The sequence below is a fragment of the Natrix helvetica genome, assembly GCF_964273705.1.
Source record: "Natrix helvetica genome assembly, chromosome: 1".
NCBI classification, from domain to species: Eukaryota; Metazoa; Chordata; class Lepidosauria; order Squamata; family Natricidae; genus Natrix; species Natrix helvetica.
The window spans coordinates 108124984-108142418 of record NC_138548.1 but is presented as its reverse complement, the minus strand read 5'-3'; the positions used below and the strand labels follow the sequence as shown (position 1 = coordinate 108142418).

General features: G+C 42.6%; 1 protein-coding gene across 1 annotated transcript in view; it reads right to left on the bottom strand.

Moving 5' to 3' along the window:
• Positions 1–17435, bottom strand: part of TMEM86A (transmembrane protein 86A) — a 49411-nt gene that overhangs the window by 8362 nt on the left and 23614 nt on the right. The window contains exon 2 of the mRNA XM_081938387.1: positions 398–662. Coding sequence (XP_081794513.1) covers positions 398–662 — 265 coding nt within the window. The remainder of the gene's footprint in view (positions 1–397; positions 663–17435) is intronic.

Sequence of the window (17435 nt, the reverse complement as noted above, 5' to 3'; positions counted from 1 at the left end):
TGGACCAAAAAATAAAAGGAACAGAAAACAGAAAAGATTCCAGGGGAAAGATCCTTCACCATCAATAGATCTATACCTGTAGGAGCCACATGGCACCCCAGGCTTAATCCAATTTCTCCACCTTCTGTGACTCAAATCAGGGTAATTGGACCGAAGGTAAAGAAGTTAGGGCAGGCAGTGACATCCCTCCATTTAGCAACATGACATTTTCTCATCCCAGCCTCTTGTTACTGCTCCTCACATCTCCAGTTATATACTAATGCTTGACCTGGGAACAGACCAGTTCCAGTTCTAGTATCAAAAGTGGGTGTTGATTCCACTCATTTATCCTTGACAGCAACTTGGCATTTCCCCCCAAAGGTTCTGAGTTCCCTTCAAAGCAGACAAACCCACTAACCGTGAATGAAGTAGCCCTGCTCTTGCCAGATGAGGAAAGCATCTCCCAAGGCAGAGAATATCAAACCAGCAAAGATCCTACAGGCATTGTGATGGGCTGTCAGGAAATTGATCCCATGTGCCAGCAGGAAGACCCATAAGCAGAAGATTGGCAAACATTTGATGAGGGCACTGAACCAGGAAGGGCTGGAGGTTGGCAACCAGAGGACAAAGTAGACACAGGTGGCTTTGAAAAAGGGCACGAGTTTAGGACCTTCACTCTTCACCTAGAAGAAACAAGAAGTAGATGTCAAGGTCTATTCAATAGCCATTGAGCCCCAAAGAGTAGCGGTAAACAACGGGGTCAAATCCTTCCTCTGAGTCTAGGCAGCCTACTTCCCTTTTTATTCAAAAATCCTGCTAATCAGCAGCATTTTCAAAAACAAAAGTATCTTGAACTTTACCATACTTTCGCCCTCTCCATGTCATCAGCTGCTTAGCCTCAGAACTTTCCTATGCCAAGAACAGAAGTTTACTTCCTGCGAAGTATCAGCATCTTAGAAATCTGATTATGCTTAGGGTTTTTTACATGTACTGTACTAGTGTTTGTATACAGGAGAAATCTGTTCTAAATTAGTTCCGAAGTTTATTTCTCTCTCACACAGACATGTGCTCATACATAACACATGTATGTTCTATTCTGCATATACTGTACATGCTCAAATAAATATAATTTTCTAAAACCATAGCCCCAGCAGGGCATATGCTGCTTGATAGCCAGTTCCTGGCATCATTCATTTATTTATATGCAAATATAGGAAGACAGAATCTTGGAAAGTCTTAAGATGTAAGGAGTCCTTCAAAATGTGTGGGCCTTTACCCTTTTAAGTTCTCTGGTCAGCATGAAGGGCACTGAATTAGGGAATATTAGGCTAGATCAAGAGCAGATAATGGCTTTTAGCCAAGTTCAGAATGACTTTTTAAATTACTTTGGTTTCCAAGGTGAGCCAGAGTGTTATGTGCAGTGATGTGGTAATGCCATCGAATGCATGAGATGAAATGTATTTCTCCACTTAAGTTTGCTTGAAAATAGGAGGACAAACTAGCAATTGCCAACCATTTTGCAGCCAAATTTTATGGTATAAAATGGGTAGGGAGGAGCCAGGGGTGGTTTCCTGCCAGTTCTAACCTCTTCTATAGAAGAGGTTCCACAAATCTACAGTGCCGTTTAGAACCGGTTCCAGCTCCCTTCCCCCACCTGTCCACACATCATCGAGATGAAGAGCAAGAGGAGAAATTCTGGGAGTTGAAGTCCACAAGTCTTAAAGCTATGAAGTTTGAACACCCCTGGGGTGGTTCTAAAGGGTTAGGGGTGCAAGGGTCTTGTAACTTGACAGCTTTAAGACTTGCGTGCTTCAAATGCCAGAGTTTCTGAGCCAACATTTTGGTTGCTAAGCAAGAGTGTTGTTAAGTGAGTTTCACCACATTTTACAAGTTGGCCATGCCCACCAAGTCACATGACTGCCAAGCCACTCCCACCCGGTCACATGGGTGGCAAGCCACTCTCACCTGATCACATGGCCGGCAAGCCATTCCCACTAAACAGGCCACACCTACAGAAGAGGTTCTAAAAAATTTTGAAACCCACCACTGGGAGGAGTATACAATTTCACACATGGATTGCTCAGCCTTCCCTAACAAGGTTACCAAAGACTTTGACATGTCATCACTGCCATCAGGATCCTCACACAGCTGTAACCACTCACCCACTGTCATTCAGTAAACATTTCTTAACATGATACTAGGTAGAATCAAACTTCCTGGTAGTATGAATTATGTGCATTCCTTTAATTGTGTGAATTTACCTTCCCTACAATTTCTTTTTAATTGCTTTAGAAATATGGACAGTCCTAGCACTTTTCTGGTACATGACAGCTAATGTTAATCTGTGATTCAACCTTTTTTCATCAATTTGCAAGATTAAGGCTGCAAACGATTAGGAATTTAAATTCAGAGTGACCCAAATAAACATTGGCCTTAATTATGGCTATAATACATACATGATTCCATGACAGGCCAAGCCCATTTCTGAGCTGATTCTACGCAAAACCATCACTATGATTTGTTTGGCAAATTATGTCCCAAGCCTTCTACATTTTCGATGAATAACAATGTATTTTGCATTACCTCATCATATTTTATTTGTTAGCTACCATCCTTAGGACAAATGTATACTCTAACACTGAAATTATAGGCATATGGGGTAGAATTTGTTTTTCAATAAGTGTACAAAAGATCAGCCTTAATAAGTATGCACGAAAAGACCTTTTGTTTTTTTAACATGAGCTGGATAAATGTGTAAATATTATAGCACAAGGTGTTCCTTCAAAAGGTTTTTCAAAAGCAATTCACTTTTTTTAAAATATATCATTTCACAGTGATTTCTGCAAGAGCAATAACATCTGCTACAATTGATGTAGGAGAGGATCAGCTACTAGGACAAACGTTTACTATGCAATTGTTTGCTTGGTCTCCCCTGGAAAAAATGTATTGCTGAACTGAGAAATCTTTGAGTATTTTATCTCCAAGACATGATTCACTAATTTAAACTGGCATTGTCCATCACCACACATTCTTATTCAGTGGTAATAAATCCTATACCCATTTATAAAAGTTCTGGAAAACATTCAAATCAATATGTTTAAATAATGCATTGGCCAGCTTGTTTAAAAGAGAGGCATGGCATGAGAACACTTTTGTTAATGAAAATTACTCAGAAGAAATTCTACAACCTGGAAATGGTGGTGCCTTAACAGAAAATGGGTGTTTTCTATGGATGGGGGTCCTATGATAGAGAGTGATTTATTTTAATAACATCGAATAGAGAAACAGCTTAGGAATAGAGACGTACAGATGGAAGATGCAGGATTGACTTGCCATCTTTCCTTCAACCAAATGGAATGCTCCAGTGGTGGGATTCAAATAATTTAACAACCGGTTCTCTGCCCTAATGATTTCTTCCAGTAACCAGTTCACCAAACTGCTCAGAAAGTAAACAACCGGTTCTCCCAAAGTGGTGTGAACGGGCCAAATCCCACCACTAGAATGCTCTCCTTTTAGGTAAAGCCAGCCCATTCTGCCCAACAGCTCATTCCATTCTTCCTATACAGGTTTTTATGTCTCTTCCTTAAGAGTACAATGAACTGAGGAGACGAGGTAACTGTAACTATTTATTAGCCCAACTGAAACAAGTAACGGAATCAACAAACTCTCCCGTCTGACAGCTCTTTATACCCGATCTGTCAGACGGACAACCAATAGGAAGACTAGGCTGTTTCGCCGGCATGGTCGAGGTAACCAATCAGAGAACACAACACTCCTTCCCCCTGGACTGCACATGCATAATCTTGCAGATATGCAGGTCTTCTCCGCCTGCTCTGAAACCGGCGCAGTTCGGCATCCTGAGTGACCGGAGAAGGAATGTTGTCCCTCTCAAGTAACTGTGCCAGTGGCACTATCAGTATGGACAATTGCCCATTCGAAGCCACGGCCTCTTCAACTGGTAAACCCTCAACCGAGAACAGAATGTGAACATCTTCTGTGGCGTTGTCTTGGCGTTTAGCCCGGGCCTCATGTGAACTCATGTCGGGCGTCGTCTTTGTCTCCCGGCAGCGCAATGATTGATATGTCGCCGCCATTGCCGACCATTGCAAAGCTGGACCCTGTAAGAACAGGGCTGTTATCTCAGTGATCCAGCCCGGCATCCACTTAGGTTCTCCCATAAAATTTTGTGCAAATACCCTCTCCCCCTATTAAATACTCTAGGTGTGTCTACATCTAAGGGGCAGTGAGGTGAGTACGTGGGATGCAGTCTATTCAGAGTAGTGTGCAACCTACATCCCATTAGAATCTCGGCCGGGCTTTTCCCAGTAGTGGGAAATGGTGTTGGGTGCTGCGCTAATAAGTATGTGGCTATTCTTTCCGGCCATGGTGTGTTTCCCATTTGGCTTAATGCCTCTTTCGCCGAAAGTATAGCGTGTTCTGCTAATCCATTTCCAGCAGGGTGATATGGTGCTACCTGTGCATGTTGTATTCCCAGCCCTGCTAGATATGCTTGAAAATTAGTTGCTGTGAATTGCGGTCCGTTGTCAGACACTAATGTATCTGGCAATCCATGTGTGGTGAACAACTTGTCTAGGACGGCTCCACTTTCACTGGTGTGGGGTGAATGCCTTGGCTGTCAATTAAGTACCCTAAGAATTCCACTGCGGGCACTCAACTTGCATTTTGATTGCTTTAAACTGAGCCCGGCTTCCCTGAAACGGTTAAATACCTGCCTAAGCGTTTCAACGAGCTGTGATCGACTGTCAGCAGCTATCATGACGTTGTCGAAATACGGGATGACCCCAGGTATTCCATGGAGCTGGCACTCCATGAGGCTCTAAAATAACCCAGACGCATACCCCAAACTGGAGGAGATTACATTTGAATGTGCCGTGCTGTGTTACAATTGTTTGTGCCGCTGCAGTCTCTGCATCTACCAGTAATTGTTGGTAGGCTTGTGCCAAATCTAGCTTTGCAAAAATCTTACCCTGACCCAGTGAGTACAATACATGTTGCACTACTGGGACAGGATAAAGGTGCGCCTGTAATGCCTTATTTAATGTCGACTTGTAGTCCGCGCAAATTCTTATTGAGCTGTCTGCCTTCAGAGGAATTACAATAGGGTTTTCCCACTTCGCGTGAGCCACCGGTTCTAAAACCTCTTGCTCCAAACCTCTATCTCTGTGTCCACTTTGTGCCTTAGAGCTAATGGAACGCGGCGAACTTTAAGCCAAATGGGTGCCACCTGAGGATCGAAGTTTAATGAGATTGGTGTGTCCTTATATTTACCTAGAGATGGTGAAAAGGCATCAGCAAATTAGTGTGTCAGCCCCTCAAATTCGTCCCCCTGGACAGTGTAATGCACCCCAGAGATTGAAAGACCCAGTGCCCTAAACCAATCAAGGCCTAACAGAGAATCCAGTGGCTTGGACACCACTATTAGGGGAAGTTGACCCCTGAATCACCCATAGTGCACATTTAAGTTTTCACAGCCAATGATAGGAATGGAGTTTCCTTGGTAGTCCCTCAAACGACAGCAAGCAGGCAGCAGCTGGTTCCGGCATACAGACAGCATAAAGGAACGCAGTGTATCCCACGACATTAATGACTTCGCTGACCTGGTATCTAGCTCCATGGGGCAGGGCTTGCCTTCCAGCTCAATAGTAATATGGATTTTTCCGGTTCTGTTCCCCTCCATGGATGCAGAGTCAACGGTCCATTCTGATACGTTATCATCGTTATTAATGCGAGCGCCGCAGCTCTCATTCTGGTGGTGAGCCGATGATGCTTGGGAAGCGAAGTTGGCAGCCAAATGGTATCGCTGAAACTCTGAGGTTGATTTTTCAGCCATCTCGGTTGCTCACGCTTCATCAATGGCAATTTTCAGTGTCAATTCAGCTCTCGCAAGGAGGCAGAGTTGCAGACGCATGTCATTAAGACCATAGATAAATTGCTCCAGCAACGCCTCATCTAGGTCGCCAAATTCACAGTGAATGGCTGCAGCCCTCAGAGAGGCAATGTAGCGGCTGATAGACTCACCTTCAGCTTGTGTGTATTTACGAAAAGGTGTCTACGGGTGAAACGCGATGGTGTAGGGGCATCGTGTGCTTTCAGTTTAGACAGCAATGAATCCCAGAGTATGGCATGCATAGGAGTCAGAGCTGCTAACGCCCAGGCCATTGCGAACATGTCTGGGCCACAATAACTTAGAAAAACCCCTCTCTTCCTTTCAAGGGAAAGACCAGTTAAGTCGTTGGCCTGAATAAAGCATTCAAGTCATTCAAGGAAAGCCTCCCATGATTCCTTGTCTGGTCTGAATTCTGCAAAAATGTTTGCGGTAGCCATTGTTGATGCTGCACGCGTTGATAATGTAGGTGGGTCAGTTAAAAACACCCTCGTCACCAGTTTTATGTCTCTTCCTTAAGAGTAAAATGAACTGAGGAGACGTGGTAACTGTAACTATTTATTAGCCCAACTGAAACAAGTAACGGAATCAAAGAACTCTCCCGTCTGACAGCACTTTATACCCAATCTGTCAGATGGACAACCAATAGGAAGACTAGGCTGGTTCCTCGAGCCGGCACGGTCGTGGTAACCAATCAGAGGACACAACACAGGTAGTCTTCGACTTAAGACCACAATGGAGCCCAAAATGTATGTTGCTAAATGAGAAATGTGTTAAGTGAATGTTACCCTATTTTCAACTTTCCTTGCCACATTTGTTAAGTGAATCACTGCAGCTGTTCAATTAGTAACACAGCTGTTAAGTGAATCTGGCTTTCCCATTGACTTTGCTTGTAAGAAAGTTGCAGAAGGTGATCACATGACCCTGGGACACTGCAACGGTCATAAATGCGAGTCAGTTGTCAAGCACCCGAAAGCAAATCCCATGACCTTGGGGATGCTGCAATGGTCATAGTGACCATTCTGAAAGAAAAACAGTCACATCTCTCTTTCCAGTGGCGGTGTAACTTCAAACGGTCACTAAATGAAGTGTTGTAAGCAGAGGTGGGCTGCATATATGATAATAACCGGTTCACCAGAAATGTGAGCGTGCACATGCACACTCTTGCTTCACTTGCACGTGCGCCTGCCTCACTTTCATGTGGCTTCAAACACATGGCAAATCTTCTCAACAGCCTCGGTGAGTAGAACAGGTGTGCAACGTCAATCAGCTGGGCTTCGTCGGTGGGGAACAAAGCCAGAGAGTGAGATAAATTGGGCAGGCTAGCACCAGGATGGGTGGGCGGGCCCAGCTGGTGGTTGGAACTACAGGTTCACCCAAACCAGTCTGAATCAGTAACAACCCTCCTCTGGTTGTAAATAAATGACTATCTGGTATTTCATTTTAGTTTTCCAATGCTTAATCTACATTTCAAAGCATAAAGCCGTGATAAAACCTAAGGCACGCGTGCTGCAGGTGGCACACAGAGCCCTCTTTGCGGGCACGCCAGCCGTCACCTCAGCCCAGCTTCACTGCACATGTGCGTGCACCTCCCGCCGGCCAGCTGGTCTTCAGGTGTCTGCCGCGCATTTGTGGGGGTGGGATGCATGCAGGGGAAGCATGCGCGCATTCATGGGTGATGGGGCGCATTTGCGGGGGTGCTCACATTGCATTTTGGAGCCTCGTGTGGTACCGTCATGCCCTCTTTTGGCTTCCAGGTTGGTGCAGGAGACCTTCCAGGCCCAAAATGGGGTGTATGAGGGCCCTCTGTGCCCTGCTTTGGGCCTGGAAAGCCTCCTGAACCAACGGAAGCAAAAAACGGGCAAGGGGGAGCACGGGGGGGGCATGTGCATGCACAGGGGTGGGGCTCACATGGGGGGTTGTCACGTACGCATTGCATTATGGGTGCGAGCATGTGGACACACTGTCGCCCACATGCGCTTGCACTTTTGGCACATGATGACAAAAAGGTTGGCCATCACTGGTATAAAGCATGAGTGATAATAACTGGGCTGTGTTGAATGGATTTTATCTTTCTGAGTGTTTTTTCTGTATCATTGCAAATCCGGGATCTTTCCCCAAGCCTGCTACTCCTCATTTGTTTCTTACTGTTCTCACTTTAATTTCTGCCCTGTTGGTTGGTCACCACCTTCATTACAGAGCAAGCTTTAATCCAAACTCTATGATTTACCTCTTCACTTCTGACTCTTTTCCCAGTAGGGCATTACAATAAGGCTATTAAATCTGAGTTAAATTTTAAAAAAAATTGGATAGCATGCAAGAAATTTAAATACTTTTAAATTTCAGGACATAAATTGGAGTGTTCTGCCTTATAAAATCAGTGGTCCCATTTTTCATGAATACCAAATATATTCCTTATGAGTTGGAGGCTAAACCAATTCAATAAAAATTGGGGAGTGGGGGTTAGGTTTAGTGTTAGTCACCAACCTTCTTACATTGGGAATGTAATGCAAATTTGAAGGCACTTAAATATGCATGATTTGGCCTTTCTGATTTGACATTAACACTTTGGTGGAGCAGGTGTTTGGGATGAAATAAAATCATTTAATATACATTGGTAAATTATATTCAGAACTTTGAAATTTATCTATGTATGAGAAGCATTGGTTATATTGCACTTGAACAACGCTCCCACGGGGAAAAATGTGACTATGTACTACATTTGTTCCCCAGAGTCTAAAGGGTAATTTAATAAAATTGGTCAGCTCTCAGCTTTTGAGTCGGCTCTATGGCAACAAGGGAAAAATAAGAAAATATGATTCTGTGTGGCCTAATGTATTATAGAAAATTAGATAAATGTCATTGTTTATGTCTTTCTTTTTAATCTTCTTCCCTGGGTTTATTTCTTTTGTATCTATGCTATCTTGTAGTTTGTAATATTCAGAGTTTGAGAGAAAGGGAGACTTTACTTTGAACTGGTTAAATGCCATTTGCAGGTTCTGCTTTTTTGCTTCATTTTTATATTTGTTAGGAAATTCATTAAAATTGTGCACGACAAAATCTGAGCTGCAAAAATCTAGTTAGCTACTAGAACGTAGCACAGAAACAGAAAACTGTTAACACTGTATGTTAACCTCAGATTATGCAGTATATCTGGTAATTGTAACAAGAAATTGCTGCAATTTCTTCACATAATCAATATTATCTGAGAGAGGGAACTAGATCCCATGCAAATTGCTATCTTATAAAATTTCCCAGGAATAAGATCATAAGGTTTTCTTAAATCAAATATATGTCCAGATTTGTCTCAAAGCTGACATTTTCTGATTGCTGATTACTTACCAAAAGGAGCCTTTTGCATCACCTCAAGACAGAGCATCTTTCCTCAGCTGAGGGAAATTGCACAGTTGATATCCAGCAAAGTCTGGCTTTTTTGAAAGAGCAAACAGGGAACATTTGCCAGAAAAACAAAATTAAACCCTTGGCAACAGGCCCTTAAAGCCCTTCATACTGAACCTGTCACTGCTTTAATTTGGCATTAAAAGACAAAAGAATCCTGGCACAATAATAAAGGTGCAGAGAATGAATGAGTCAATGAAAATTAATCAAGTCAGCATTAAAAAAGAATTGGCCTATCAAAGGAGGCACAAATTCCTTAGAGTTATATATTAGCATGTGCTTTTATCCCCAGAAACTTGAGAAATCTATTCAAAGAATCATATTATTTAAATATCTGGAGTTTTGCAGCCCAGATATGCTACTGGGGTAAAATAAATCCTGCTATTAATAGTACCTATAAAATCTTGCCCCTTCCTCCCAAATGTATGCATAGTTTAGACACACAGATTATAACTTATTAGGGCTGTGTACACTTTGATTTGGTGTGGGGAGGGAGGGAGATAACTACTTTGGATCTTGTGCAAGCAGAGTATCAGTCTGCTTACACATTAAATTAGCCTGGCATTTTTCAGACCTCTGTTGCTTCAAGAAGTCCACTTATTAAAGTTAATGAGACTCTTAAAGCAGCTCCGTACATAGAATCCTGGGGGGGAAAAGCCAAAGTGAAATGAAAAATAGTGTTATGGAAAGAATCTACGAAGGGGGTGGGGGGTGATGTGATAGACTGCGATAACATGGCAGGTTCCCAGGAAGAAAGGATCACATTGGGAGGAGGGGGAGATAAGATACAGCACAGTCTGGAGCTGGATTTGGAAAGAGAGATTGAGGACAGTCACTCCCTAGAATTTCTCAGGGTATACTTAATCAGAATATTTTACTGCACAATTCCAATGCAGACAGGGACGAGCCAACTCTGAAGATGTTTCAGAGCCAACATCATGACCCAGCAAAGCAGCCTCCTGGCTAATGAGGCATATTGTGTTCGGCGTGTTTGAAATTTCAGAACAATTTTCAAGGCAGCTTCTTGAAAGCAAAGCAAGTAGCCTAAATGAGAAATAATGAAAACAAGGGTTCCCCTTATGGTCAGGTCAAGGAGGATTATCAAAGTGGTCAGAGCTATCAAGAAGCAAAATTTGAAACTAGCCAGGGAAGAAAAAAGCAGGTAAATTTCCTACCTATGAAACCACCCAAACAATAAACAGAACTTATAGCTTCACTGCACCAGAGTTGATTTGGAAGAGATATTCCATATGCCATGTGCTGCACGAACTATTCCTTAAAAATAGTTTAAAGCACAGATTAAGCACAAATTGTGGGTAAAACAATGTTGACAGGAAGTCATTTGCAGTAGGGTAGAGATCAGGAAAAGCATAGAGTCAACACGGCCATTCAACTCTGCCATACTCCCCTGTAAACAGAATATAGTGATATATGCATGCACCCTAAACAAATATTAGATCCCTGAAATAGATACAGGCAAAAGGAATTCTGATTTAAACAATTGAGGAAGAGTAACTAACAATACCATGAGCCTCCTGCCTGGAATGTAGTGGGTGGTCAAGGCTAAAATGCTCATTCAGGAAATAACTGGGGATCTAAGAAATTTACCTCAACTTCCATTGTAAGTGGGTCATATTGATCAGTATGAAGTACAAACTGACATGTAGTTCCTATTTCTCTTTCCAAATTAATGCTCTTATGATCAGTGCCCTGGCAACCCAGGATTGAGAAGGACATTGCTGGGGGAGGGAGCTTTCTTCAGCCTAAATGGTCCCCTAATTTTTTACAGTAAAAGTGGCAAAAATAGCAAAATTCTCCTGCTCCTACTGACATAAATGTTGTCCCTTCACAAAATAGAAGGTTCAATGTCACTCATTTTCCAGTTGCAGGATTGTATCCAAAACCTGCAATCTTATTAACAGTAACCTCAGAGCAAGTTTCCCTGAAGTGAATAAAGCCTCATTTATTGGAATAAAGGAGACTATGTGTAGCTCAGGGTTGAAATGAGGGGCCCTCGGTGCTCTCTGAACTTGGTTGTTTGTTTGAAGACATTTCATTACCTGAACTAGGTAACATCACCAGTGCTAGATGGCTAGCATTGATGTCATTACCTAATTTGGGCAATGAAACCTCTTCTGACTATCTAGACCCGTGCCAGTCCGGCTTCCGGCCCGGTCACAGCACAGAGACGGCCTTGGTCGCGTTGGTGGATGATCTCTGGAGGGCCAGAGATAGGGGTTGTTCCTCTATCCTGGTCCTATTAGACCTATCAGCGGCCTTCGATACCATCGACCATGGTATCCTATTGCGCCGGCTGGAGGGGATGGGAGTAGGGGGCACCGTTTTGCGGTGGTTCTGCTCCTACCTCTCCGACCGGACGCAATGTGTGTTGGCAGGGGAGCAGAGGTCGACCCTGAGGCCACTCACTTGTGGGGTGCCGCAGGGGTCGGTTCTCTCGCCCCTCCTGTTCAACACATACATGAAGCCGCTGGGTGAGATCATCCATAGTTTTGGGGTTGGATACCATCTGTACGCTGATGACACACAGCTGTACATTTCCACCCCAAACCATCCCAACGAGGCCGTCGAAATGATGTCCCGGTGCTTGGAAGCCGTTCGGGTCTGGATGGGGGACAACAGACTCAGACTCAACCCCTCCAAGACTGAGTGGCTGTGGCTACCGGCGCCCCGGTTCAACCAGTGGACCCCATCGCTGGCTATAGGGGGCGAACAACTGCCCCCCGTGGAACGGGCGCGCAATTTGGGCGTCCTCCTTGATGCCCGGCTGTCGATGGATGACCATGTGGCAGCCGTGGCAAGGGGGGCGTTCCACCAGGTTCGCCTGGTGCGCCAATTGCGCCCCCTATTGGATCGGGACGCCTTACGCACGGTCACTCATGCGCTGGTGACATCTCGCCTGGACTACTGCAACGCTCTCTACATGGGGCTCCCCTTGAGATGCACCCGAAGACTACAGCTAGTTCAGAATGCGGCCGCGCGGGCCATCATGGGAGGGGCAAGATACTCCCATATAACACCACTCCTGCGCGAGCTGCACTGGCTGCCTGTGGTTTTTCGGGTGCGTTTCAAGGTGTTGGTTACTATCTTCAAAGCGCTCTATGGCACGGGACCTAGTTACCTGCGGGATCGCATCTCACCTCATACATCCCTGCGACCAATCCGCTCTCACAGGGAGGGACTCCTCCAGGTGCCGTCCACTAAGCAGTGTCAACGGGCGGCGCCCAGGAGTAGAGCCTTCTCTGTGATGGGCCCAACCCTCTGGAATGACCTCCCCCCCGACATCAGAACTACCACCGATCTCCGCTCCTTCCGACAGAAGCTCAAGACCCACCTGTTCCAATTAGCTGGCTTAACTGATTTATAGTCCCATTTTAACCTCCTGGCAAACATCTTATTGGGTAGTTTTTAAGGGTATTTTAATGTATTTTAATGTTTATTTGTATTTTAATTTAAATATTGTACAGTCCACATCCTACCTCCTCCTTTTACCTATTTGTATATTTAAGTATACCCATATTTTGTATTTATACTGTTTTAATATGACTGTACACCACCCCGAGTCCTGTTTAGGAAAGGGTGCGGTTTATAAATTAAAGTTTATTATTATTATTATTATTCCAAAAAAAAACAACCAAGTTCAGAGAGCACCATAAACATGTTAAGTCCAAAGAGCATTCCTTCTGATTATGGACCCTGTTCCCTAACCCCAAAATTCCTCATTCAATAGCATCAGCGATTTTCTAAAGAGACTAGTCATCTCCTGATACTCATGCCCCTTATTAAAGCTCTGCTACTCTTGAAGGAAAAATGAGAACATATTACGCAAAGAAATGCTCGTTTTGCCTAAGAAGCATACCACTCATTGATTTCCTCAGTGAGGGGAGAATAAGTGAGGGCACTTCTTAGCACAATCACACTTTGGGTTGTTCCCAGATTAGCTAGTGACCCAGGAGGCTGATTCGTTTTAAGGGCTGAGGCAGGCGGGCTAGCTGGCTGCCAATTTATCCAAAACTGGAGAAAATATTACTTCTTCCTCCTTCTTCTTTTTCTTCTTCTTCTTCATCATCATCATCATGTTTATGGATGCACTGGTCTTTTTATTGCCTTTGCTTTTACTACTACATCATGCCGCCCAGTTCACGGATGCAAGCAAATTCAGTAGCCCTGAAATTTAATTATGAAAAGAAAGGAATTTAGGCAAGTCTCCACTTCACGGTGTTTCATAAGCCCTGGACAATCAGCACTTGATTTTCCCTGCCTACATAAGCAACCTTATCAGAAATTTAGATCTCAATTCCTCTGCTAACTTGCTGGGTTTGGGCAGTTTCACAATGCATAGAACTGGCCTCTCTTCCTTACAGAGATCAAGGCGGCCACAGAAAAGCAGAGGCTCTAAATTACCATCTACAATCATAGTTAGAGCAGTTGTGTTCCAACTATGTAGAGTGCATGCAGCAGACTGCTGCCATCTTGCCCTTCCATTATTGCAAGAGCAGATGGAGGTCTTTTTAATAGAAAGCAGGGTTCCTTCCTAAGGTGATGGCTACCGAAATATTTTAATCTTGTTTTCTAAAGAGTAAGTGTGAGAAGGTGCTTGTAATGTTCAAAAAACAGGACCCCAGTTGGGTTTCATTTTTGAACCCTTTTATCTGTCAGATGAAGAGGAAGGGATTGGATCCTGGTTTCTCCTGTCCCTTGCCTTCATTCATTCATTCATTCATTTGATTAATATGCTACCCATATCTCCTAGCAGAAGTGAAGACAATTAGAAATCTGCTTCTCACTGGTTTCAGTGAGGGATAGGGAAGGTAGAAATGGAGAAAAAGATTGTCTTATAAAAAGGCCCCTAACAATTCTATATGAGATGGCTTTATGAACATACTTTGATAATGATGAACAGAAACTACAGTATATACTATACAGTATGTGGGTAGTGTGTATCTACCTACCTTCCTACACTCTCACACGCATACGTATTGTCATGGAATGGCCACTACGAGTCAACACTGATTTTTGTCTTTCACATCCAGCTCTACTTAAAACTTATTTCTAGTAGCAGGACATAGTTAAAAATAGAAAATGATATATTATTTATTTTATTCTCTATATTTCTACAGTATTTGGATTTTCTACCTCAGGCACGAAAGCATCTGCAAGAGCATAAAACAAAGGTATTGGTGGCAGCACTGATCACACTTGTGGTCATCATCTTCATTTTTTTAACACCACCCCTTTCACTCCATCACAGCATAGCTCTGACACAGTTAGTCAAACAAAGCTGACTCAAAACTTCCACAATAAAAAGGCTCTGGGTGAACTTAAATCTTTCTATGCTTCAAATCACACCTTCTCTAGAGGCCACTTAATCATGTATTCTACAATCTTCTATGGAAAGAACATGCATTGTCCATTATTACAGCAAAGGATAAAGGTGCTTTCCGCCCTCACATTTCATAGCATTTGTATTTTTGCCTGAGAAGGATTAGCAAGATGAAAGAATTGGTAATGAAATACGGAGATGAAAAGCTTCTAGGTGACACCTTTATTGATGATTGAATTATGTGATGGAGAGGGCAGCATATGAAGGACAACGGTGATGTGTGCACCCTTACAGATTACCCATAATCTGCATATAGTAATCAATTTGTGGTTTCCACAAAACTACCATATAATATGTAGCAAATACCAGCCTCCTGAGAAAATCAGAGCTGGAATTAAATATCACCTAAAGCAAAATTCATGGGAAATTTGTAGGAAAGATCTTGCTTTAGCAAAACTAGAGAGTTAACATGGTACATGCAAAGAGATTTAAGATTTAAGTAAACTGGTAAGAGTCTCACTCCTAAAATATAACAGTAAAGCATAAATGAACTTAAAAGTATGTAGCTTTATATCCTGAAAATGAAATTAGGTCCAATACTTCATTATGAATGTGGATTTCTTTTTTGGTATAGAAGTAAAAATGCTTTAACCTGATCTATTATTTACATAGCTGCATACAATACATCTCCCCAAGTGTAGCCTTCCTCTGAACTTCTGCCTAACAATTCAGGAACATTTTGTATTGCAAGCCTGGGAAACTGAGTTGCACACTTTTATCATTTTGACATCAGCATGTACTGTCTCTGTGATTATCCTTATAACTTCTTATCAGCTACTGCCAACCTATTTTGTGGGAATATGAAGGGAATACAATTGCCACTATTTCTATGCAGATTTTGAATGGTTTTTTAAAATTAAATGCTGCTGATTATTATACAGCAGCACACTTAGAAATGCAGAAATTGCTGGCATTTTGTCTTTGTCTCCATGACACTCAGAGATATCTCTTGATACATTTTATTCTGGATCTGGAACAATGGATTTTATTGCCTGGATTTTGACTTTAGAAAAGGTCTTTATTTGTCTGGACTGCCTGCCTCATGATCTCTCTCGGCTATCCACTTTTACAATCGCTTTTTCCCTGTATTGACACAGACACTCCTGAGCTCTTCTTACTACAATGGCACCAAAAAAACCACCACCTGGGAAACCAGGCTTTGCTGTTTCTGCCCCAACATCTTCAGCGTCCAGTCCCAGTGGACAACAGACACTAACATCTCTACTCCAGCCCAAGCCTCTTGAGGCGGACTTAACCCAACAGATGTTTGAAAAGATTTTAAAGGGGCAGGAGGAACTGAAGAATCAACTAAAAGAAATGAATGAACAGCTCAGAGAAAACCAGAACCGAACGGCCCAAAATACACAAAGATTGGAACTTTTGGAGGAGGGGACGGCTGAGATGAGGAGGGAGGTTGGGGGGGGGGGTCCAGAAAGGAAACCAAGAACTTGAGAACCACCAGATAAAAATGGAGTTTGAAAGGATGTCTTTTTTCCTTAGATTTCAAAATGTAATTGAGGCTGATGATGAAGATTTGAGGGACATTATGACAAAATTATTGGCTGAATATATCAAAAAAGACAGACAACAGTTGGGGTGGGATATTGACCTGGTCTATAGAATAAATTCAGCATACGCCAGAATACATAATGTTCCAAGGGAGGTCCACATTAAATTTCTCAGAAAGACTACAAGAGATGAGATTCTGAGTGCACAAAGGGGGCAAGTATTAAAATACAAGGATAGAGAAATAGCCATCTTGAAACAAATCCCAAAGAATGTTAGAGATAAAAGAAAAAAATATTCGCTTCTAGCGAAGAAATTATACCAGAAAGGGGTGTGGTTTAGATGGTTCATGCCAGAAGGTATGCTGATATTCTGGGAGGACACTAGAGTCAGAAGTAACACAACTATGGAGGCTGAGGCCTTCATGGAAAAAAACAAAGTCCTCCTGGACAAATCTGATGACACTACACCGGACATACAGGACACAGGAGGTGCTAGAGCCTTGCTGGTAGGGGGAGAAGAGGCAACATCGAGAAAACTTAATCACAAAAATGAATTAGAAAATCTGTTTGATATAAAATGATTGAAATTACTTGAAGATAAGAGGGCTAAAATATGCTGACAAAATATTGCTAAGTAGTAACAACAATGTATTGATAAATGAAAGTTATGAGAATGGGGGGGGAGGGCCATTTCCTGCATAATGTAGCTGTCAAAATTTTTAACCTTATCCAGAAATGCAGATTTTCCTAACATAATCAAAATTTCTAAGCTGGGAAAAGCTGCTGAATATTACCAAACCTTTTAGGAAATCAATGACAAAGTTATATCCATCCTGCTAGTGCGACCCTCTTTTTTAGTGCAGTTCTTCTCAACCTTGTCCACTTTAAGGTATGTGAACTTCAATTCCCAGAATTCCCCAGCCAGCATGCTTCAGCAGCAACCAACTCTGTGCTTCCACTCAGTGCTTTCCTGTAGCTGGTCTATATCTGGATGTTTATGGGTAACAACTGTCCTTTCCTTTGCAAATGAGCTAAAAAGAAAGAAACGGTGGGATCAAAGTGGCTTTTAATTAATTTTAAAATTAAATACTAATTGATATTTCTCATATATTTACTGAAGTTCTTCCATCCATTAAAAGATCAATTTAGTAGCATTTGTGGGGATTGCAAAAGCTGCATTGAATCATTCTGGGAATCATGTGCTGTCCTAGAACAGTTGAACTGATTTATGTATTACAATATT